The sequence below is a fragment of the Phlebotomus argentipes genome, unplaced genomic scaffold (genome assembly GCF_947086385.1).
Source record: "Phlebotomus argentipes unplaced genomic scaffold, Phlebotomus argentipes genome assembly contig_15, whole genome shotgun sequence".
NCBI lineage: Eukaryota > Metazoa > Arthropoda > Insecta > Diptera > Psychodidae > Phlebotomus > Phlebotomus argentipes.
Genome location: NW_026776181.1, coordinates 15422414 through 15446070, shown reverse-complemented (window position 1 = coordinate 15446070; position 23657 = coordinate 15422414). Strand labels below are relative to the sequence as shown.

Sequence of the window (23657 nt, the reverse complement as noted above, 5' to 3'; positions counted from 1 at the left end):
AGAAAAAGATCAAGTCCATCTGTGCAGATGAGATCATTTCAAGTGTGACGATCTTGGGGAATGTCTTTGGTCTCTCTGTGATGTTTGAGAAACTGGGTTCACCTCAAGAAGCTCAATATGAAATTGACTGTGACTTTTTGTAAGAAAATGATTAGAAGAAGAAGGAAGAAGAATGGGGAGAAAATGTGATGCATTTATCACTGATTTTTCTCCTGTTTAACATGTTTAAATTACATTTTCACACACCCTGTGACACTTTCGCAGTTTATTAGGCTCTTGCCCTCTTCATCAGATGTGTGGCAATTGAGAGAAGTGCATTGGGAATTGATATTATTGAACTACAATTCACAAATAGATTCTAATTCGCAATTCTATCTTTCTAGAGATCGCGAAGGTGGAGATTTCTCAAGTCCCAAAGCGAGAGTGAAGGAAGCGAATGTATTCGGGAAATTCGGTGTGTGTCGAGGCCAGAGAGAAAGAGAGAAGCTATCTCTAGATCAACTTCATCTTCGTCCCTCAGGTGAGAGCTAAAAAAAGGTTCTTTTATCAGTTGAGTGTGTTGCTCTCCAAGGTGGTGAGTGATAGTTTGGATTAGTAATTAATAAGAGAGGGAGAGGAAGAATTGATCGCGAGACAAGAGCGCATCTCGTGAAGTCTTGCAGACTCACGCGCTCTTTCTCTCGCGCTGATGTGTGAAGTTTTTGTTGGGAAATTCACACGCGCTGTGTGTGTTGAAGATGTTCTCTCTCTCGTGACCAAAATAGGGCCGTTCGTGTGAACAACTAAACAGCCGGATAGATGAGAGAACGCACGAGAGAGCAAGAGAGAGAGAGAGAGTGGAGAATTTGGTGTGGCCCGCTTGTCTCGTTCATATTTCATGTGCGTTGAGGAGAAATTAGTTGAATATTAGCATTGTGTGTCCTTTTCTATCGATCATTTGGGGACTTTGCTGGCGTTTTCCTGATTCTCCGTCCAATTTTCTTGGCAAACGCGCGCACGCCGAGGCGTGCAAGTCACTCTCGCTCACATGTTTTCTCTCATTATTGAAGCCAACATGTGGTGTGTGTTGTCTCTGTACAAAAATATAACGCTGTTTCATGACTTTAATCCATCCTTCCAAACCGTTTTCGGTCATATTTTAATGATCACATGTGAGCGCGCGCGGGTCCGCTCGAAAGGATGGAGAGAGAGAGAGATTAGTTGAGATGTCAGGAATGGGCCGAATGAAATTGAAAGTGTGTGGCTTTCTTTTAAAAATAAAAATCACTCAAGGGAAAAGAGAGGTGTAATTTTGCAATAAATGGCTAAGATTAATTTGATGAGTGAAATAGTCATAAATTTTTTGATGAGAATTTAAAATACAAATTCAAAGATTTTCTAGGTCAGTTTTGTGATGGTGCAATTAAAGAAAAAAGAGAGAAGAAGAGGTGGAGAAGAAGAAGAAAAACGATGGGATGTTGAAGGCACATGATGATTTCATCTCTCTTCGCACTGTGATTATTATTTTTTCGTTGTGTGTGCGCGCCACAGAGTCGATATGACTAAAAAGTTTTCCTCATGAATATCTCATGCTCTGTTTGCACTTTATAAATTTTCAATTTAAATTATTTCTGGTTCTATAAACATCCACAAATCTCGAAACACACATTTACACGAGTGTGAGAAAGAGAGAAAGATGGTGAAGAAGGAGAGTTTGAGTGGAGTTTTAGTGTGAAAATTGATTGTTGGCTACTGCAAATTAGCATTAATCCAGTTTCTCTTGTTCTTCACATCTCATTTTCAATTATATTTTTAGGTGGAATCTTGAGAATCCCACCCATTTCGTCTGTGTCCTCATGTTGAGAGGTGAGGCAGGCACTCGAGCGCGCGCTTCAGCTTCCAAATTGCACATTAGGAAGAATAACAATTTTCGTCAATACTTATTTATATCATCATTCTTTTCTCAATGTTGTGATTTAGAAGGTTGGTGGGAAATTCGTGTTAGTGCGACGAAGTGTGTAATAATACCATTGAAGTAGGTGGTTTTTTTTCCCCTCTTGGCTGACATCATTTTATAAATTGTCGTGTGGATTTGTCGTGAATTGAGTTAAGCGGGATAAAATATGGGGATTGATGGCATTTTCCGCATTTTTACAACACTTTTTTTGTCGGCAAAGAGTGCGTCGCGATGTGCACACCACTGCGTGATGTTCGTTATATAATCACGCGATTTACAAGCAGTGTATTGCCGGATATTTGAAGAAAATTTCCTTTCATGTGTACAAAATATATATGTAATTATAATGTTGCACACCTTGAACTTACTTTCTTTCTATCTCCGTGAGCAAATATTGATCACGCAAATTGATTTTTCCGGGGAGAGAGAGAATCACAATGAAAATCCACTCTTTATATGTTGTGAGACTTTTGAGAATAATAACTATTCTTGAACACACTTTTCCTTTCTTGTCGCGCGACTGATTTTTTTTTTAAATTATTTTTTGAAGAGTAAAATCTTTGTTGACTATTTTAGGTATGTCTTCTCATCACACACACGAAAATTTCGCTGTTGGCGCGATGATGTGAGGAAAAACTCTCTGTGGCTGTGAAAAATTCACGTCACTCGCGCTTTAAAGATCAGCGTAGATGATTATATCTTCTTTTCTTTATGTTATGAGCAAAAGATTTGTGCTCTTGTCACAACAACACAAAACACACGAATTTTTGAAAATTATCAAGGCTAAAGTGCAATTGGACTAAAAGGAGCCTAACTACGTCACAGTCCGGCCTTTTTGGTATTCCTCGGCAAGAGGATGGATTGTCGACAGTGAACTGTGTCTCTCGTTGAGATCTCTAAATCCAACTAATCCGTGGTGTCTTGCGATCGGCGAACAGAAGTCAATTTTAGCGGATGGGAGAGAGAGAGAGAGCTTGTGCGCCGAAGAGAGGGAGAGAGAGTGAGTGAATCTCAAAATTCGGAGACGCTTGCGCGCCAAAATGGTCATTAATTGAAGTCATTTAGCAGAGATATAAAGTGTGTTTTCTTTTACATGATTAAGTATATAAAGAAAATACATTCTTGCAATTAGAATGAAGACTTTTATGAGATTACAAAGTTTCGAAAAGTCACAAATCTCAGGAAAAAAAACAGCGATACTTTTCAAACGACCTCTTGTGAAGTTTTTCTTGAGAACCTTCGTCATTCGCAATTTTCTTTCTTCACCAAAATCTTGAGAAGAGAGAGAGAGAGAAAATCTTAGGCGGTTTTTTTTGTCGATACAAAAGAAAACCCTCGATATTTTGACCTCTTCCTCTCGCGCGCGCGGATATTTGTGGAAAAAATAGATCATGCTTGATTTATTTGGATTTGATCGGCCTTTTTGTCAATGTAATTTCAACGATTTTTTCTTTCTTTCTTATTCAAGCTTGAGGAAAATTGCGCGGCGTGTCAATGAAATTACAAATACTTGGGGTTCTTAGAGGTATTCTTGGAAATCGTTAAATGATGGCTTTGAGATATTTACTGCTGAGGATAATTAACTTTCCCGTGACGTCACTTGTTCAATCTCTCGCGCTCTCTTTTTCACTATTTATTTTCTTTCTATCAATATTCCAAAATCTATATGGGAAAACGTGCGCCGCGGTAAAAGCAGGGCACAGAGCGCAGCATTGCGAAAATGCTCGCGCGCTTCCTTAACTGACGGAGAGAGAATTTATTTATAGAGTTTTTCGGATTTGGATTTGGAGGCAAACTCGCGCGAGAGTTTTGTGGAGAGGAGGAAAAAAAAGGCGCACAAATTTCACTGACCACATGGTTTTCAAGAGGATGAAAATAGACACAATGTCTGTGTGAATTGCGATTGAGATTGTTGCTCTCTTTGTTGCCACGTGGTCACACCTAAAAAGGAGGGAAAATTCAGTGACAATTAAATAGTCGTAAATCATGGGTCGTTGTTTCTTTCTCTTTTTGTTTTTTGAGTGTGTGTGACTCCCCATTTGGCTGCCGTGAGGCGGTTTTTCGATAGTTAAAACTGCGCGCAAATTTTATTTATGATCTTTTCCCGTGAAAAGCGACGTGAGAGAGCAAGAGCAAGAGAGAGTGTGTCACTTGACCTAGAGTGAAGACACACACACACATTTCCTCTCCTGCAACATTGGGATAAGAACAAGGAGTGTGATTTTTCCCCCTTTTGGCACATCTCTAATCTCACCTGCTGCTGCTTCGTCACGGGCGCGCCCACAATTTGGCTCATTTGTTGCGGCATCATGGACTCCATTCCGGCCATAAGGACGCTGGCTCCTATAAACTTGTTCAGGAGGGCCCTGGCTTCTCTGTCGTCGGCACTGTCTTCGACTTCTTCAACTGGAAAAAAGTGGAGTGCCGGAGTTAAAAATATCCTCTCAAGTGGTTTTACTGATAAAATTTCTCTTTCTCTCACCATTGTCGGCGTTTCTCATGCGATCGAGAACATCTTGAACGTCCGTGACTTTGCTGTTGGCACTGTTGAGGAATGATCGCGTTTCCTTGGTGGTTGTGGTTGTCTTGAAACCACCACCACCACCATCGCCAGTGACAGTCTGTGTCTTGGTCACCACGATTCTCCCCTTGTCTGGGGATTTGGGGGTGGTTTTGCCATCCTCTCGACTCGTCTGTGTTCTGAGAATGAGGCCGGCTTTTGGGTAACTCTGCGCTGTGCTCTTGTCAGTGATGGCAGCTTCCTTCTGGATGAACTTCTCACTCAACTCCTTCACGGAGCCACGGCGGACTACTTTGGGTGATGTGTTGTCGCCGATCTTCTGCGTCTTTGTCACGCTGTGCACTTTTCGCGATTGCTCACTCTCGATGAGTTTGTCGCGGATCTGCGATGGTGTTTTCTTCTCCGGTCGCTCACCGATCTGGTCGAAGTCCGCAAGGTCTGAAGAGTAGAGTGTGACAGTGCGCTGGCCAACGGGATCAGCACCGTTGACAGAGTGATAAGACTCCCTGACTATGCTTCCGGATACTGGAAGAGAGATGGAAAAAAATCCTCGTCTTGAAATTGCTCTTTTCTCACAGTCTTCACACTCACCCTTGGTTGTGGAATCACTCGCGCCTGGAGTCTTCTTCTTCAGCGCACGCAGGCCAAACAGAGGCTGTCCATTGTCATCCGTTGGCCCAATTCCGTAGCTCGATGTCACTGAATCCATGGACTTCGGTTCAGTGCTGACGTCTGTCTTCATGCGTTGCGTCTTGCTTTCACTCACGACTCTCCTGCTCGAGTAGGTGCGATTGTTCTCGGATGCCTTCTTGAGGATGTTCTTGGTGGCCCAGATGGGCTTGTCATCCTTCGACTCAGTCGCCACTGAGCGCATCTGACGGAGATTGGGCAGGGATTTTGGTGGACTTGGGCTTCTGGACATGTGCTTCTCCACGCGACTCTCGTGAATCTCAACAGTCTCACACTCGCTCTTGTGTCCGTTCAATTGAGTGTGATCAGGAGCTTCGGTTGATTTGCCACTGATCTTGCGCGGTGAGAGCTTCCTCGAGGGACTGATCTTCCTCACTTCCTTGCTCTCCATTTGCTTCTTCACCAGGCGAATCTGGGCGCGAATTCTCCTGCGTTGCTCATAGCCAACAACAGTTTCGAGCTGAAAAAGGAATAATTCTATTTCAACAAAACTTTCTATGAAAATGACCAGAGAAATCTTACCATTCTCTCCAGCAATTCCAACTCGAAGATCTCCTCAATGTGTGGTATTTCCGGACAACTGGACTTGCGACGAGGCTGTGAAGTCTCTGAGTCGGTTCTCTTGAGAGCCACACCGAATTTCACAGTACTTCTAGGATTGCCATCGTACTCTTCGTCCTTCTTTTCCATTGAGGCCTTTCGCAAGTTGCTCTTGTTGATGTCAATGGAATCCTTCCTCTGGCTATTCATGTGCTCGATGGAGCTCAATGTGGGACTCATGTACGATGGCAGGGAGTCTTTTCTCTCGAAGAGACTCCTCTTGGCGCCCACAGAGTCCTTCTGGACAGGAGAATCTGGTTGTGTTTGATAAGCGAGTTTCTTGATACAAATCTCCTCGACAACAGGCTCAATATCTTCAACAGGCTTTGAGGGCTTTCTCTCCACCGATTCTTGGGACTTTCTTCTGATCTTCTCCTCGGAAATCCTCTTCTCGAAGATGTGCTTTCGCGTGGCGACAGCGTCCTTCAGATAGGATGGAATTGAGTCACTGGGAGAGGATTTCTCGGCATTCTGGAAGGCACGATCAAGTTCTCGAGGAGTGTCTCGATTGCCGGGTTCTGTGAGGAAGAATCCCTCGGATTTGGGCGCTTCCTCTGGTAAGGATTTCTCCTTTCCCTTCACCCCAATGTCTGACAGTTTGGCTGTCTTTCGACCCTCCCAGACGGAAGGACGCGATAGGATGTCCTTGGGCTTTGCCGATGGGGACTTGTTCTGCTCAAAGACAGCCTTGGCCTTCTTCACAATCTCCGTGCTGCGCAGGGTGATTGGAGATGTGGTCACTGGCTTCTCCTTGGGACTGTAGCGATCCTTCACGCTGCTCCTCCTGGTCTTCTCCTCCTCGAAATCCCCGAATTCCTCCTCTGACACCTTCTCAACCGTTGGTGGCTTTGAACGGGCAACTTGCCTGTCGATCTTGGCCACGAGTTCTGGAGATCTCTGAGGCGTGGTTTCTGCCAACTTCTCAGCTCTTGTCCTGAACTTTGTCACCTTCTCAGTGACACTCAATTGACTCTCATCCGTGATTGTGTCGCCATTTTCAGGCCGAGATTCCGGGACGAAGGGACTTGAGACTTTGGGCTTCTTGACATCTTCAGCGGTGGAGATGAACTTGGTGACCTTGTCTGTGACACTCAAGAGACACTCCTCGTCCACCCTGAGCGAGTCATCGCGATCGCGATCAGGCGAGAAGGGCGTTGAAGTCTTGATTTTCTTCACCTCCTCAGCAGATGTGATGAATTTGCTGACTTTATCCGAAACACTGAGGAGACATTCGTCATCCTTCAGCTTCTCATCCACATCCACGGAGGATTCCTTGGTGAATGATGTTCTCTCGTAGTTGGAATTCTCCTTGAGGCTGGTGAAGAGATTCACCTTGTCGGCGACGGTCAAATTGGTGTCGTCTTCAGCCACTTCGGTGATGCTGCAGCCAATGTAGTCACTTGTCTCTTCCTCATAGATGGGAATATTCTTCACCTTCGGCTGGCGACGCTCGTCATCCGGTTCGTGCACAGCATCCGGATATCGTGGCTTTCCCGTGTCCTCTTCTGGCGACACCGGAACAGGAATGATGCGATTGGGTGTGGGCTCTCGTGATGACTTTGCCTGCTGAATATCAACAATGACATCAACATCCTCACTCGTCTTGGCGCTCTCTGTGTGATTTGTCGCCGTGAGATTGATCGTTTTTGTCGTGATACACTTTGTGGGTCGTTTTGTGTCGGCTTTCGTTGTCTTTTCCGGCGATTTACTGATTTCTGGCATGTCAGGCTTTGAGCGCTTCCGTGCTGATGATCTGAAGGTGTTTTCACTGGTGGATCTTGCCATTTTGTGCACAGACTCCTTCTCCTGGCGACTGCTGTACACCGGAGCGGATTCCTTTCGCTCCACCACCGGCAATTTATTCACTCGCCGCGCTGATGGAGTTTTCTCAGGTGCTGGAACTTCCTTCTCCGAATCCTCAGCTTCTGACGAATAATCACTGTGAGTGATCTTCTTGGGCTTCTTCGCTGCTGGCTTCTCATCCTTAGGCTTCGCCTTGGAAGCCACAGGAGAAATGGTTATCTTAGCCGTTGACACATGCTTTGTATCCAATCCAGTCGACTTCTTCCTCTCTCCCAGAGTTTTCTTTTCAGGAGCATCTTTAGTCGTTGTGATGATGGTTGTAGTGGACTTTCTCTCCTTGTCATCCTCTTTCAGCTCCTTCTTAATCACCGTCTTGGTGGATTGAGTTGTGATCTCCGTGACGGATTCTCTCTTTATCTCATTCTTGCTGGATTTTCTCACTGGTTCCACTTTCTGTGGAGTCTTCTTAATGGATGGCTTTCTTTCAGGGCTGCTCGCGGGAGTCTTTTTAGATGGCGAAGAAGTCTTTCTGACCTTCTCAGGACTCTTAGCTCTATTCTTCGTCTCCACATTGACTTCATTGGCCAAGAAGTCGACGGTGTCTTGAGAAGTCTTCTCCTGTGTTTCTTCAGTCGTTTCAGACATTCCGAGAATCTTCCTGCAACGCTCCTCATAAGTCTCACTCCTGGTCAACTTGTATCTTTTCGATGTCTCATCAGAAGTTTCCTTAGAATCAACACTGTCAATGACTTCCTCAGTGGTTTTCTTGATGGAACTCTTCCTTGGCGGAGCAGTTGGAGTCTTGGAAGTGTTTTCCTGTACTTCAATGACTTCATCTCCGTATCCTTCAGCAATAGTTGTCGTTTCGGTCACTGACTGAGTGTTGGTGGACTCTTGGCTTGTCTTCACAACTTCAGTCACTTCCTCAGAGTCCAGATCAGTGATGATTTGACGATTGTCTGTCTTGTGATAGACAATATCGCTGACAGTGCTTGTTGGTGAAGTGGATCTCGCTGAATCTGTCTCGAAGTCCTTCATTGGAGTCTTGTCGTGAGTCTTGGGCAATTTCTTGACCGAAGAGGAGGGCTTGCTGTCTTTTGCCTGAGTGGGTCTCCTGACTGGAGAGGGCTCCTTGACAGGCACACGATCCCTTGGCTCATCTTCAGTGGACTCGACAACAGTTGATGGGCGCTTCGGCGTGGTTGCTCGAGCTTGACGCCTCTCAGAGCTGATGGTTGATCTCTGGTAATCATGAGTGGTGAGATCACTCTTGCTCTTCGTCACTGTGTTCGAACTGATGCGACTTGTGTCACTCTCTCGCGAAGGACTCCGTCTGGATTGTCCCTTGTCTGTGCTGAGACGAGTTGTTGATGACTTTGTGCTGCCGCGATCGGGAGAAATGGACCTCAAGGAGCGCGCAAAGGCATCATGAGCAGCGTCAACCTCCACACTGACTCGCTTACTGGTGTGATCCTGGCGATACTCCTGCTTCACCACCTTCTCGGATGTCTGGTGCGTGTCCTCCTCGAACATCTCGAAGGTCTTGTTGGACTGCGGTGAGAATTGAGAGATTTCACTGGGAGCATAATCATCTGTTGCCGTTGTATCGCACTTGAGTGCGTGCTGTTGAGTGGTTTCGCGATCGTGCGATATCTCATGCGATTTCTCTCTGGTCGCAGATGACTCGTCACGGATACACTCGATCCTCTGCTTCTGGGCGCGCTCCTCCGTGACGGAGCGCGTGGAGGATGACTCTTGCTTGTTGGAAGCTGAGCTCCATACCTTGGATGAGGCTGATCTGGTTTCGTACTTGGTCGTTGTGACGATTGTCCCGTCATCGAGGGCCTTTGTCTCTGTGATCATCTTCGTATTGGCATCGGGATAGTCAATCTTGCGCGATATAATCTCACCCGGCAGGGCGGCCAGACGCTCAACCTCCTTCTGATGCGCCTCAGCGGTCATTGTTGTTGATACTTTGCTCTCTTGCTGACCAGTAAATTGCTGCTCACTCTGTTTCTCGCTGGATGTTGTGAGTGAAGTGGATTGCTGGACACTCGATGATGTATTCCGTGCTGATTGGAGCAATTCATCGAACTCGTCGGCAACGTTTCTGTGATCACGAGCAGCCTGATCGCCGGACGATGTGTGCTGTGACTTGATGACACGAGAGGATGAGGTGACGGATGTGGACTTGGTCTCTGTCTTGCCGCTGTCCTCATCGCCAGTCACGGTGGTCTCCTGGAGGAGAGTGTTGGACGACTGGCCGGCGGAGGTTGTGAAATTGCTGTCGTCACCTTCATGGGTCACCGAGGACAATTGCTCATTGCGCCCGGAGAATGACGATTTCCCACCTGGCACATCTTGAACACCGGCCGTGGTCGCGAGTGTTTGGGTTGTGTGAGTTTTCCCGTCGTTTGTCACTTCCGATGATGTAATGACATTCCATCCACTTGTGTCTGGCGCCACAACATCAAACTTGTAGTCTCTGCAAAGAAATTGAGCGGATTGGAGTCCAGGTTAGAAGAAGAAAAGATGCCGCTACACTGCTATTCTTGCAAATTGCAAGCACTAGAATTGTCAGTGACTCAATATCAGTACAATAAGGAGGAGAAATGCATAAATCACATTCACAATCTTCACAAGAACACCCAAAGATCTTCAGTGATTTGCGACACACGATGCATGCTGTGTGAATAACCCTCTGCTCAATCTGTTTCTCTGCAATCTTGATCTGGAGTGCAATGACAAGAAAATGTGTGTAAAAGCGTGGGAAAAGCTCACCTTGTGGGACTCTCAGAGTCGCGAATCTCCTTCGTTTTGAAGCTCTCGAAGGATTGATCCTGCAGGGAATCGCCATGACTGGCGCCGAGTCCCTTGCCAATTCCAATGGTTGCATCCATGTCACCAGTGTAGAAATCACGCAGACGACTCTCGCGCAATTTGTACATATGAGCCCGAATCTCCTTCTTCCTCGCGAAGTCGTCCGTCTGCTGCCACTGTTGAGCGTGTCCCCGATTTTTTTGTTCGTTGTCGATTAATAAGTTTAGTGGGTGGGGGTTGATTGAAAAGAAGAAATTTATATTAATAATGTGTGTTTTTTCTGAGGCATTAAGCACCTTTTTCAGGCTTCTTATTCAATTAATCCGATACACTTGAGCTCTTTTCATTAACATCGTGCGCGCGCAAAGTGTGGATTTGACTCTTTTTTTTTTGCTTTGCCTTCTCTTGTAGGTATTATTAATGTGAAATGTGTGCACTTTTTATTGAGCCACAGCAGAGGTCCATTAATGATGGCAAAATGTGCCACCCAGTTGAGTGTGGGTCGCTCGAAATGGGATTAATTTCGCTGTGCTGTGATGGAAGTAAAAAGGCGATCATTTGCCCACCAACACGATTTTTTTTTCGCTCTCTTGCTATGCGAGAAGAATGCAATTGGCAAGTGAGCAAATGAGCCCGAAATATTCACTGTGAACTCACGGGTAAATATGCAATTTGGCCTGGGAAGAAGAGGGCAAAACACTGATGGACACAAGAACAGAAGAAAAAGTCTCTGTGTGATATACAAAAAAAAGGGGGGCGAAAGAACCTTTTTCTATCCGCGGACCGACAAGCAATCTTGCTCGTGTGGTAATCGCCAGTCAACTGACTCGGTGTCTGGAGAAAGAAGTCTCTGCAAGTCCATTGAGTGTGAAGAAGAGAGGTGGTGTGCTGTGCATGTGTGTTTGTCTTCACCTCCGCGGAAAGAAGTGTCTGTTTTATTCAAATTTTCAGCACGGATCTTTTTTTTGTTGCTGTTGAGAGATCTCAAAAAAAGCGAGCAATAAAATTTGGGTAGAATATCTGAAATTGGTTGCGATAAATGGCACTTTTTTACCACTCAAAATGCCCACAATCGCGATGATTTTGGGAAGAAGTTTGAACATGATTGGTTTTCTTTTAATTATCCCCCCATAGATTTTATTGCCTTCAGTCGTATCGCGCGAGTTAGAATTTACGTGGCCAAATGATTGTCGTGGTTTCACTCATAAATCAGATGACTTTCCTTCCGCCAAAGTGTTGCGGTTTTTTTCTTGATTTGATCAATATAAAAATTCTACAAATTTGCAATTTTTATTATATTTATTGTTTGTCAAATGGGGAGAGGAAAAAGGCACTCAAGTGTGGGTTGTTGCTCAAAGAAACACTTTTTTTCCCGAGCCACACTCTTCCATAGAATGTCTCTTTTGTGCCCACGCGCAGAAAAAGTCACGAGAGAGGGGAAAATATTAGCAAAATGTTTTATTAAAATAATAAGGCAGTATATTGTCCAATGCCTTGACTATAAATGTCTTAGAGATTGTCTGTTTATTAGCAGGAATTCTAATTATCTGAACGATTGCTTCTTTAAAGCTCTAGAAAATCCCAAATTAATTTTAAAATGCGAAACATGTAATCATTTATCATCTCTCTACTTTGTATTTATGTGAAATGAAAGACCGCAACATTAATTCTATTGCATTATTGCAATGTGTCACTGAATGGCCATTCACAAATAACTAATGAGAGATGCAATTGCCATAAAAGTCACTTGTCTGGGGATGAGAGAATCATGCAACTTGTGATGTGACTTTTTCCTTGATTTTACGCAATTTGGGCCTTTGTACAGACCGTGGATCAATTGTGCTTATGGTAATATTGATGCGATCTCATCGGGGGTTGCAGAAGAAGCAAGAAGGAGAATCTCACGCTCACGCATTGCAAGTGATTGTGATCTGTGTGTACAATTTTTGGTGCAAATATTTTTTTGCAGAAGAGACGAATTGTGGAGATGTTCGCGGTCGAGTGTCTGAGAAGGGGGTTTAAAAGCACCCAGAATGTCATGGGTTTATGGTCAGGAGAACCGGTTCTTCTGGTTCGAAGAAGAAGGTTGTGAGATAGAGAAAGGAAGAGGAGTTTTTATTCTACAGCACACTGAGAGAGTGAGAAAGATGAGTGGAGAAAATAAGAAGATCATGATCTTGTGGAGCGATATGAATTCTTTAGCCGTGTGTTGTGCTCTATTGTTGATTTTCCACGCCAATGTTAAGTCTATATTTATGCTAAATCTTGCGCTACACCATCTAATCAGCATCTCGTGGCGTCAAAGTTTGCTAAAACATTTAATATTGCAATCCTCCTTCCTTCTCCACAATCCACAGATTGTGTTCCATGCCACTGATGAACAGTGCAATCTTCCGCACTTCCACCGGCCATGGAGATTGATTGACCTGATTGTCGAGGCGAGAGCGATTAATGAGAAGAGAGAGAGAGAGAGAAGTAGCGGCGATCTGTGTGGCGAGAGGAGGTGATGACTGATGGCAGCAGTGGCAGGTAATTATGTGTGACAGTGTTTATTGTTTTTTGCGCATACCTGCTTAAGAACTATCCAGACTGTCTGGCTATCAGACAAATGAGACATTGATCTTATAGAGGAGAGATGAACGCGTGAAATCCCAATGACTCTCTGTCCCTCTCATTATGCATAATGTGAATTGCAGCCAAAGTCATACAGAGAGACTTTGTGTGGTCGATTATTAGTCACTGCTGAAGTTGGTCATATGAACCAGAAGGTGTTGTATTTATTATGAGAATAGATAAAAAAAAAAACAATAATGATTTATATTTAATCGTGAGCCACGTTACGTTATTTGCCTGCTTTGTCAGCACCATAATATCATATCTGACTAAATGGCAATATTTTCGAAGCGAGGTGAGCTCAATAGTAGCCAAGAAGGGGGACAACGCTGGGAGTGTGAATTTGTTCTGTGTGTAATTCAATCCATGTGGGTGGATTTTGTTGGCAAATTGAACAATATACAAATATACCGAAGCCACAATAATGGCTTTCTACGTTGCATTTTCAATGATTTTTTTCCCTCACTTTACTGATGCTTGCAAAGGGTCAAATCTTTGGCGGGTGTTTTGGAAGGAGTTGGTGCGCAAAAAAACGCACAGTGAGGTGAATAAATCTCACATGTGCTTGCAATTAGATGATAAATTGACTCGTGGTGCCTCTTGAGATGTGGAAGAGGTGCGCTATTGGGGTTTTCTCTCGTGTCTGATGTTTATTTCACACTAATTGGACGGATTTATTGGAAAAATGGTGATGAGTTTGTTGGTGGATTGGTCGAAATTTTGCATAGACTCACCATTCGACGGAGCAATTCTTCATCGTGTATCAATGCTAAATCCACCGGTTCTGATGCCATTTTTCTCGAGGACACTCGTTTTGTCGTCTCAGTCGTCGTCGTCAATAAAGTGTCCTTGTCCTGTGAATAAATACAACATAAAATAGTAAAACACATGCACACAAAAGTTGATGCCGAGAGAGAAGCGAAAAAAAAAGATTAAATGTGCAATAATTTATTTTCAGAGTCAAGCAAATGTTGACTTTAACATTTCTACAGATGATGTCATCATTTTATTTTTTCGTGTGTTGGTGAAGAGATTTTCAGGGTGTTTTTTTTTTGGCAGAGGCAATTGATCTTTTATCTTTCCCTCTTGCAAGACAATAATAATAACAATATGCATATGTTGTGTACTTGATTCCACATCTCAATGACGCGCACTGTGTGTTCTTATTGGCTTCAAATTGATTATTTAAGCGACTCATTGGGTTGATTTTCAGGCAAACCACCTTCCAAATATGGATTTCATGCCAAAAATGGACAACTGGGTCTCACTCTTTCGCGCTTTATGAGCATTTTTTTCATATAAGAGACACTATAGAATTCTTTTTTTCTTCTCTTTGGCTTGTGTCAGTGTTGGGCTCCTTGAATTTTGCAAATTTTAACTTAAGAGATTTGGGTCAGTTTTTTGTTTCGTTTGTCTGGCCACACAGAAAAATGGTTGACGTGATGAAAGATATATTGACACGTGAATGAAATGCCGATTCTTTAATCTTCCTCTTCACATGCCGTGGTTGGTTTTTACCTCACCTCCACCTTCTATTGTTGCGATTTGGTATTTTTGTCAGCGTGGTTTTTGTTTATGTGTCTCAAGAAAGAGTGGAATTGATAGCAAAGGCGTAGTTGAGAGAGAGAGAGCATGAGACTCATTTGTGCACTTTGTGACCCTTTTCGCTGTGTCTTCTCTGCTACGCCACTGGCAATTGATTGTGTCGCGCCTCTGCATAGAAAGCAAAAGTTTCTGACCAGTTTCCCGCTTTATGACTTCTTTCGATGGTGTGACGCAATTGACGCTGATGAGAATGATGGTATTGTTTTTATTCATGATCACACACATGAGAATTGTGCAGACAAATTTCAAGAGAGTGGATAAACTAATGGAAAATGTGTGAATGCAACAGATGGTGTCAGTGAAATAATTGATAAATAATTTTTCATCGCAATTATCTGCCATTTATAGGCATCCATAATCATTTTATGAACAATGTTTTCAAACTATTTAATTGGCGAAGATTCGGTATGTCAATCGTGCACAAATAGGCGAAGAATGTCAGCTGAGAAGAGATGAAATGAGAGTGAAAAATTGCCAGCATAAATCAATTTGAGAGAGTGAATATAATTCTCAATATGGTCGCTTTGGAATATTAACAGGTTTTCCAGATTGTGTGCAATGTCCTCAAGTATTCCACGAATAGTGAATAACAATGTGTGTTTTACAATGTTGCTATTTCTTAATTTGTTCGTCACCATCGTCGCATTGCATCTCTCAGGTCGGGGCTTGAGTGGAAAGGGTGTTTCTTGGTGAGAGAGACCTTCTTGGCGATGCAATATTGTGCCTTATCGCATGGGATATGGAATTACATTTAAATTTATTAACTCCTCTGTCGGCAGAGAAGACTGAGTGTCTGTTTGGGAGGCTGGAAAGTTGTCCCCGCAGAGGATTACCAAAAATTGCCATTTCATGTAACACGCAAAGCGTCCGGCGAGAGAGATACAAAATGATATGGAAGTAGCAACATTTCACAGTCCGAATAATATTCCATAAATGGATATAATTGTGTGTATTGACGCGAGAAAATGTCATTGGGAGAATATTGTATTTTAATGTGCGCGAGCGTATAAATTAATAGAGTTTTTGAGAGTGCGTTATTTGAACAAGATAATTACCCCAGAGAAAAAGAGTTAGATTTATTGTACATTGTGTGTGGCGTTGAGTTCTCTTAGTTCAATAAACTCTCAATAGTCAAATATTTAATTGGTCGATTGGTCAACAAAAATATATGATGAAGAGTATTTGAGGCTCATGGCGTTGAAAAAGGCCACAAATATGCCCATTTATGACGGCGACTAGTGTGATGTCAGACTTTTAAAATTCTATTTAGACTCATTCCACTCAGCGACTCTCCCTCACGTCCGAAGAAATGCACCTACATTCTGTCACGATCGCCAACAAAGTCTCACTTGGCGCACTGGGTGTTCATCTGCCGCCGCATTGGGTTGAAGGAGGAGGCAAGAAAAAAGAAGCGCACAAAACAGAGTCTCAGCACCATAATTGGTGCACTTAATGCATTTGAATATGCATCAATTTCAATAATGATTAATTTATTGATGTCATCTGCAGATGAATCGACGGCAAATGTTGCGTAGGATTAAACATTTTGTTCGGAGAACAACGACAAAGTCTTGTTGTGTGTGAATTAATGTGATTTTTTGGTCACAGACAAATTTGCATATTCACTTCAATATATGTTACTCTGTGTATTTTGTACTATTTTCTCTCTTTCTAATCCATCAAGAGAGAAGAAGCGTGATGACCAAATATGTGAGAAGAGATCGTCGAGATGAGATGATGAGTGTGGAAACAATTAAATGGAACTTGCTGTAATTCTATGGAGGGATTTGCGCCATTGTTGGGAAATTTGCATCTTTTTCTCATGTCAAATGCGACTCAATTTACGATTGAGAGTGTTGGTTTAACGACGCGAATATGTTCAATGGGTAAAATCGACAAATGGTTAATATTAAAGACAGATAAATTGCATTTGTGATACTAATGAAACATATTCTTCTGTGTGTGCAAATTTGGCGAAAATACGACACCATACAGCGACTTATATCTTCAATTTTCTTTTCTTTATTAGATAATCTTATCATTTCTGGAACATATTAGTTAATTTCCGCAAATTTATCGTGTGCCCCTAATGACTATTTACGATCATCCTCATTATGTGTGTGTGTTTCCAGCCAAATGGCCAGAGAAGTGAGACATTTACAGCTTGAAAATTTATTGGCAAAAATTATTTAATGAGACGCGTAAAGTTTGTGGAAATGAAGTCAGTGTGTGACTGCCTGAAAAGAATTTATTTCCCTCGATCACGTTATGGTGATCGAGGCACGTTTTGTGAAGTATTTTCACAGTGGCTCTCATAATATGCTTCTTTTTTCACACACTAAATCTGTCTCAACTGTTGAGGCCGCGAGATATTGAGTATTATGGCGTATAGATTGCAAAATATGAGGAAATTCAATCTGAACAGTTAACAGTGACATTGTGTGTTTGCTGGAGCAGCAGAGATGCTGAGAGTTGCTTGGCAAAGAACTTGAGGTGGCGCGCGTGGGTGGCGAAAATGGTGCGATCACATTAAGATGATGGGGAGTACGAAATTGCCGGCTTTTGAGTGTGGGTAGCATAATTTCATGTGATCACACACAAGTGTTTCAATTAATTAATGATAGATATGTGGAAATTGGGCGGAGTTTGTCCGCGGGAATTTAACAGTAATTTGCCTGCAAAGATACGCTTAATGCGCACTCAATTAAATTGCAATGTACACCCATTGAGATTGCTATCTAATGACATTTTGTCAGTTTTATCTCGCACTAAATTATAAATACATCAAGCTAAACAGACTGCTTTTCTTTTCCTTCTTCGTCTTCTTCTCTAACTGAGAAGAAGAGCAAAAGAGCTCATAAATGAATTTATTATCGGTGTTTCTCATTACTTTTTCCTCCTTCTTTCACCTTAAATGTGTTTGGCCGATGATTCTGCGTGGTGGTAGAGAAAATTACTGGGGCATGCAATAAGGCGAATATGCAAGATTAAATTACCAACAGAAAACTGTTCTTTGTTGTTGTTGTTGTTGGGTTTTTAGCAACGTTAGAAGGAGAATTTATATAAGATCTCAGGGAGAAGAAGAATCTTCTCTATTTGGGCCCTTTTGATAAGAGACAGAGAGAGAGACACTGAATGAAGAACCGCCCGAAAGAGGCGAAAATATGCGTGTGAAATGAAATTCTTAAATTCCCACAAATATTTTTTTCCGATTCACATTAAGAACAATTCTGTGGTAAAAGATACGAATTGTCTCTCTTCTATTTCCTCCAAAAAAAAAAAACAGAAGAAGTATAATTAAAAGAGTCGCAAGAGTGGTATTTTTCGTGGGAAAGAAGAAGAAGCAGATGTTTGTGGCATAAGACGCAGAGAGAAAAGTGTACATCAATTTATTAGCAAAGTGATTTTTTATTCAATTAAACTAGATAATTTCGAAGCAGAACTAAAACTACTGACTTGGTTTGCCGTGTGGGTGGAATTAAATGATGTTTTTGCCATATTTCGATAGACTTTACCAAGACGCGCTTTCGTGGTGCGGGAAGAAGAAAAACATCTTTCATAAAATATCACGTACCTCGGATATAATATTGTACTTCAACTTGTCAGCGCACAGTTGATGATGATCAGTGATTGGGAAGAAGGAAGAAAAGAGCACGTCTCAGATGATGCGAAAATTGGTTTCATTCATTGATTCGCGCGAACTGGAAGTTGCGCGAGTGGAAGAAGTTCACAAGAAGAAACAATCCATAAATCACTGATTTTGGTTTTTTGTAACACGAGAACTTTTTTCTACTTTGCCTTCTTTTCCACCTTAATTGCTTGAGTATTTATGATTATATTCGATGTGTGTTGTCTTCCAAATATGATCACCACCTTCTTACTGTTAAATCATTATAAACAGTGTGAAGTGCCTGCGATTCTCAAAGATCTGTCCCACCGTCTTGAGTTGCCGATTTTGGCCAAGACTACCAATGAAGAGTCAATAAACCTCACCCACAGGATTTCTGTGCTGCAGAATCTCTTCTTCTTCACACAGAGAGATGTGTTTTCTCTGACTCAACATTCACGCGCAATTCACCAAAGCACAAAAGACTTTTTCCCGCAAAAAGAGAAGATGATCTCTATTTCTCTTTTTTTTTCTTCTTTGCTATTCCAAAGTGAAACTGTCTCAGAAGAGAAGCGTTTCGGAGATGTGTTTTCCGTACGAGTGCGGCTGAGCAACTGAACTGATTAACGTCGCAGCCTATGAATCATATACGACTTCTTCAGTTTTTTAGCACTGACTCTCGCGGGACAGTGCTGTCCCTCGTCAGATAATCCACTTTGTGGAAGGTGTGTTGCTGTGGAGGGAATTGCCTCCTTGTCACACTCACGACGCACTCCCCATTCACTCGAATCGTGGCATGAGTGCACATTGAGCGATGCTGCATTATGGTGTTCTTCTACCTTACTTGGATTGTTGATTGAGCAAAGCAAATTCCCTTGTAATTTTTATTCACTTCTCTCACTCTCACCGCGCGCCGATGATGAGTGAGAATGATGTGTGTGGTGTACAAAAGGGGAGACAATATATTGCCCACGGTGTACAACTAAAGTGTCTGCCTGAGCAAAAAAAAAGAATTCGAGAACTTTTCTGCACGCAACTAATCGCACTGATTCTCTTATCTGGTGCAACTGAAGTTGCGTATGAATTGCGTGAGACCAAGTTTTTCTGTACAATCGGAAGATACTCGCCGAGTATATTTACTTAACATATTTCTTTACATATTTAATCCTAATCAAAACGCGCGTCTATTCACGTAAAAAGTGTGGAAATTTCTTCAGAAATTCTTTAACATTCCTTCAGTGAATTATTCCATTATGATGCACATATTTATTTCCACTTAAGCAAATACCTCATTAATCATCTTAATCATGCGTGGAATGAGTGTGTGTGTGTGTGTGTGTGTGTGCGTGGTGTACTTTTTGCTGCGAAACTACCCTTGCCTTTGGCTGAAATTCCCTGGAAATTCGCATTTCCAGTGATCTTGTGTCGCCAATTGGGATCGATTTCTTTTTCATGCTCGGCCAAAGTGATCTGTTGAGTGTGTGCAAGAAGAAGTGAAGCACGTCTCGAGATGAAACATGTGGACGACCTCAGACCATCCATAATTGCAATGAGAGGCAGACTTTGGCTGGACAGTGAAGAGAGGATGAAAGAATGTCTGGAATTATTTGATTGATCACAATACAAAAACACACTTTATCCTCACATTTGGTGGATTTTATGTTAATTGCGTAATGCTTTTAATTTGCAGATTGGACACTTTTACTTTCAGGATTCAATTATCTGTGTGAGTCACGAGATTTTCGTGAAGGTAAGTTTGTCTATATGTTTTAAGTTTGAGACTTTTATTGTGAGCAATAAAGTTATGAATTAAGTTCTCTCTACGCAATGCAATTGAAGAGAGAAAGATGTTAGTGATAGAGAAATAATTTTTCCATGAGGGAGAAAATGAGTCGGTGAGCTTAGAAATGCCAATCAATCAGCAAATACAAGACATTTTTTCCCTCTCGCGCGCAATCTTCTGAGCAGCAGGCAAAGATTTGCCCATAAATTGATCAAATATGGTGTCTACTTACCTTTTAGGCGATAGTACATAAAATCAGTCGTAGCACTGGCAATTTCATTTCAATTTATGTTGTGGAAAAATGATCGTAAATTTTAATGAACACCTTTTCGAACGTCTATTACATGTCTGAGAAGCTGAGATGAAATAAGATATAAATTTGTTTTTACTTCTTTATTCTTTCTGCGGTATTATTTTATAGGAAATAAAATAAAAAAACATCTTACATTTTTGCTTATGTTCCAAAAATATACATAATTTATAAAGGGTTTTTCTTTTGTCGAAATCACATTTGAGAATTGAATTTATAAAACATTTTTTTCTTTCTTTCTTTCTTTCTGGCAATTTCTTATGTCTAGCAAAATTCTATTATTGGCACTCTTATTAAGCTTACTTTAGAGAAATTTGTTCATATAGTGGAAAATTATGATAAGAGACATCAGACTTTGTCTTGCACTATTTTATCATGCTTAACATCAATATTTTTCTCACTCACTTATGTTTAGAAATGAATTTTTTAGAATTATCTTCTAGTGGAAAAAGGCACGTAAATTTGACACATTTTTTCTTGCATTTGTGCAAAGTTTCACCCTTAAAATACTCTCTTATAAAATGAAGGATTGCAATTAATACCATTTATTTAGCTGCACTTTTTGTCGAATTGCATGAGATTCTACTAAATACTTCTAGATTCTTGCACTTTGGTCATTCCTAAAATAACAACTAATGATCTAAAAACGTGAAAAGTGTTGCGCGTTTTTCTTTCTCTTTTTCAAAAAAAAATGATTAAAGAGGAGATATGATGAGTGGGAAATAATTTAAAGCTAGGCTTTATGCAGAATGTGAGAGTTAATCAGTCACGCCCAAGTGAATTAGTTGTGTCATGCATCGCTGAAGGTATCCCGGATCGGGATACATTGAGTACTGAGTCTTGTGATCGACGCTATTCCACAGAACCACATCTTCTCGTCCTGTGGTGGCGGAGCGCCCGATGGAGAACAGAAGTCTGCGATCGAAGGCGATCTTGAGGAAGCGCAGAACCTGTGCAGAAGAGAATAAATGCTGATTTTTGGTCTCTTTTCCTCCACAGATGACAACTCACCTTTCGTCCGAGGGGACAATCTGGGAGATAGCAGGTTCGCGGGAAGCCCACGGCGAAGAAGGCGCGTCCGGGATGCGGATGATCAGGTCCCTGGACACCAGAGGCGATACTAAAACGGATAAAGATTTATATAATCGATGAATTTCATTACATTTCACTTTGAATTCTTACTTGTAAACAATTTGAATAGTGTTCTGCCCATCGTATCCTGGCAGGCTCTTTGGGATGATGATCCATGACATCGATCCAGGTGGTTGATTCCCTATTTTCTCTCCGTAAACGATCCCGCACACAGGACATTCTATGTATAAAGCTTGCTAGAAGGAGAAAGAAGACTTAACACTCCTTTCTTCTCAGCACAATTTGACTTTGCGGATCACTTACAGATTGGTTCTCCTTCTGCTGATTGATGATCATCTCGTTGAGACACTCGAGGTGCATGAGATGCTGACAGCGGATGAGCGAAATGGCGGGATTCTGCGGATTGTGCCTCAATTCCTCCATGCACATGGGACAGGGCTGCGCGTGAGGCCACTTGGGCGGATCGACGACACGCACGAAGCGCGATATCATGTCACTGGCCGGATCCACGCCCACGATGGAGCCCGAGATGTGGCTGTTGCTGCTGAACACGTCGTCGCTGCCGATGGAGCAGTCCAGGAGATCTGACACGGAGCCGATGGTGTGCGGTTGGCTGCGATCGCTCTTGTTGCTCTCGTGGCTGAGATATGTGGACACTGTGTCGACGCTGGGCCGGCGCCGGCCGCTCTTGGTGCTGCTGGAGTCTGTGTCCAGCAGGGAGTTGCCACGGGTGCGTGATCGTGATCTGTGCATGGAGGCGCTGCGCTGATGAGCGTCGGGCTTCGTGCCGAAGATGTTGAGATTGTTGAGAATCTGGCGGGCGAGATTCGTGGCACCTTCTGAGGTCTTGCGTGACTTTGTGCCGCTGGCGGAGGGCGCAGGCATCGGCTGGGCGGATGAGGGGCCCGGCCGAGGACCTGTCTTCGGTGGGATTATCGGCAGTGGTGGCTGTTGTGGCCGCGAAGGCACCTGATGTCCGGGAAGTGATTCCGGTGGCACTTTGATGAGTGGATAAGGCGCTTGTTGGATTCTCCTGATCTTCCTGACTGGCCCGTTTGGGTGGCGAATCTGGGTGAGATTGCAGAAGTTGATCACGAGTGGCAATCCCAAGTGAGTCTTGCTCAAGTCCAATGTCTGTTCACCCTGGAAATATGGGACAAAGAAACGAATCTAGGGTGATTAATGGCTCTTTCTCTCACTCTCTTATTGCAGGAAATCCAGTCACGATTTATACCTTCGCCCACGCTTCTTCGATCACACACTGCACTTCCATATTGTAGCTGTGCCACTCTGAGCTCGTGGTGCCTGCCCACTCCCACTTGGTGCCCTGGCCAGCTGGCGACGATGGCTTGTAGAACTTCCGGCGCACATTGATCAGCGGGAAGTCCACGTCCTCGCAACACTGCGTCATCGTGCGGACGTTCACGTACAGCTGATCGATGGTGGGATCGGCATCGCTGAGCAGGACTCGGGTGAGTTTCTTGGCATGAGCGCGCTCGAGGTGCTGCGAAACGTCCGGACTGTACGGTAGCCAGCGTCCGCCGCGAGATTCAAACTCCCATACGACAACTGCATGCCCTGAACTGGCCATTATCTCTCTCTCTCTCTCTCACTCTCACTCCACTTTTATGCTGTGCAGTCCACCTGCAACATTTAAATGCCCAATTATGTGCTGCCTCTGCTCATTTTCTCCGCAATTTGGGGGGCTCTGGGCGATGATGGCGTGAAGATGGTGGCTGAGAAATGGGGCGCGATCACTACTTACTCTGGGTGGTGGAAATTTTCTGCCCTCTTTTCGCTGAGGGAAAGTTCATGAACTCACTGAAGTCAAACCACTTGAGGATTTCATGATGTGTACAACAAAACACATGAACTAAATCACAACTTTCTGAGCAATACTGGCTATTTAGACTCTATCCTCCATTGCGATCGTGTGCATTGACGCCACGACAACAGCACTGATGCATCCAATTAGCTCAGCATGATCACTATGCCACATTAATTGGTGGTGGAAAAATGCTGAGAGAGAGACACTAAATCACATAAATATCAATATGGCGCGGGTTAAGTCCACTGAGCCATCATCTCTGTGTCAATTTCTCTGACTTGCCTCAGCACTTCCAGTGCTCTCGCTCTCGCCACTTATCGCACACAGGGTGATGCCGAAGCGGTGTGTGTGCTGGTGAGGATTTTTGGCGTGAATGGGAGAAAGGCGCCAAAAAGTGTGTCTCATTGATCAATACATGATGTGTTTATTTATTTTTTTGCTCCTCAATT

General features: G+C 43.0%; 2 protein-coding genes and 1 long non-coding RNA gene across 7 annotated transcripts in view; 1 reads left to right on the top strand and 2 right to left on the bottom strand.

Moving 5' to 3' along the window:
- Positions 1-18971, bottom strand: part of LOC132263127 (titin) — a 28966-nt gene extending 9995 nt beyond the window's left edge. For 4 of the 5 annotated variants that reach the window (XM_059762728.1, XM_059762730.1, XM_059762731.1 and 1 more), the window contains exons 1-6: positions 13718-13889; positions 10332-10546; positions 5670-10035; positions 5049-5607; positions 4419-4982; positions 4191-4342 (exon numbers count right to left, since the gene is read on the bottom strand). In XM_059762728.1, the coding sequence (XP_059618711.1) occupies positions 4191-4342; positions 4419-4982; positions 5049-5607; positions 5670-10035; positions 10332-10546; positions 13718-13873 (6012 nt within the window). In that variant the 5' untranslated portion in view covers positions 13874-13889. Of the gene's footprint in view, positions 1-4190; positions 4343-4418; positions 4983-5048; positions 5608-5669; positions 10036-10331; positions 10547-13717; positions 13890-18162 lie in introns of those variants that run through there. The other variant, XM_059762729.1, reaches the window with a different exon arrangement.
- LOC132263155 (uncharacterized) lies at positions 16945-21469 on the top strand. Its single transcript, XR_009468481.1, has 3 exons — positions 16945-17081; positions 19886-19945; positions 21288-21469. It is a non-coding gene; the product is annotated as an uncharacterized LOC132263155 (long non-coding RNA).
- LOC132263154 (protein deltex) lies at positions 20138-23441 on the bottom strand. Its single transcript, XM_059762769.1, has 6 exons — positions 23146-23441; positions 22615-23024; positions 21684-22523; positions 21471-21616; positions 21300-21408; positions 20138-21238 (listed from the first exon to the last, which is right to left on the bottom strand). The coding sequence occupies exons 2-6, from the start codon at positions 22969-22971 to the stop codon at positions 21047-21049; spliced, it is 1644 nt and encodes a 547-aa protein (XP_059618752.1). The 5' UTR covers positions 22972-23024; positions 23146-23441; the 3' UTR covers positions 20138-21046.
- Positions 23442-23657: the final 216 nt, after the last annotated feature.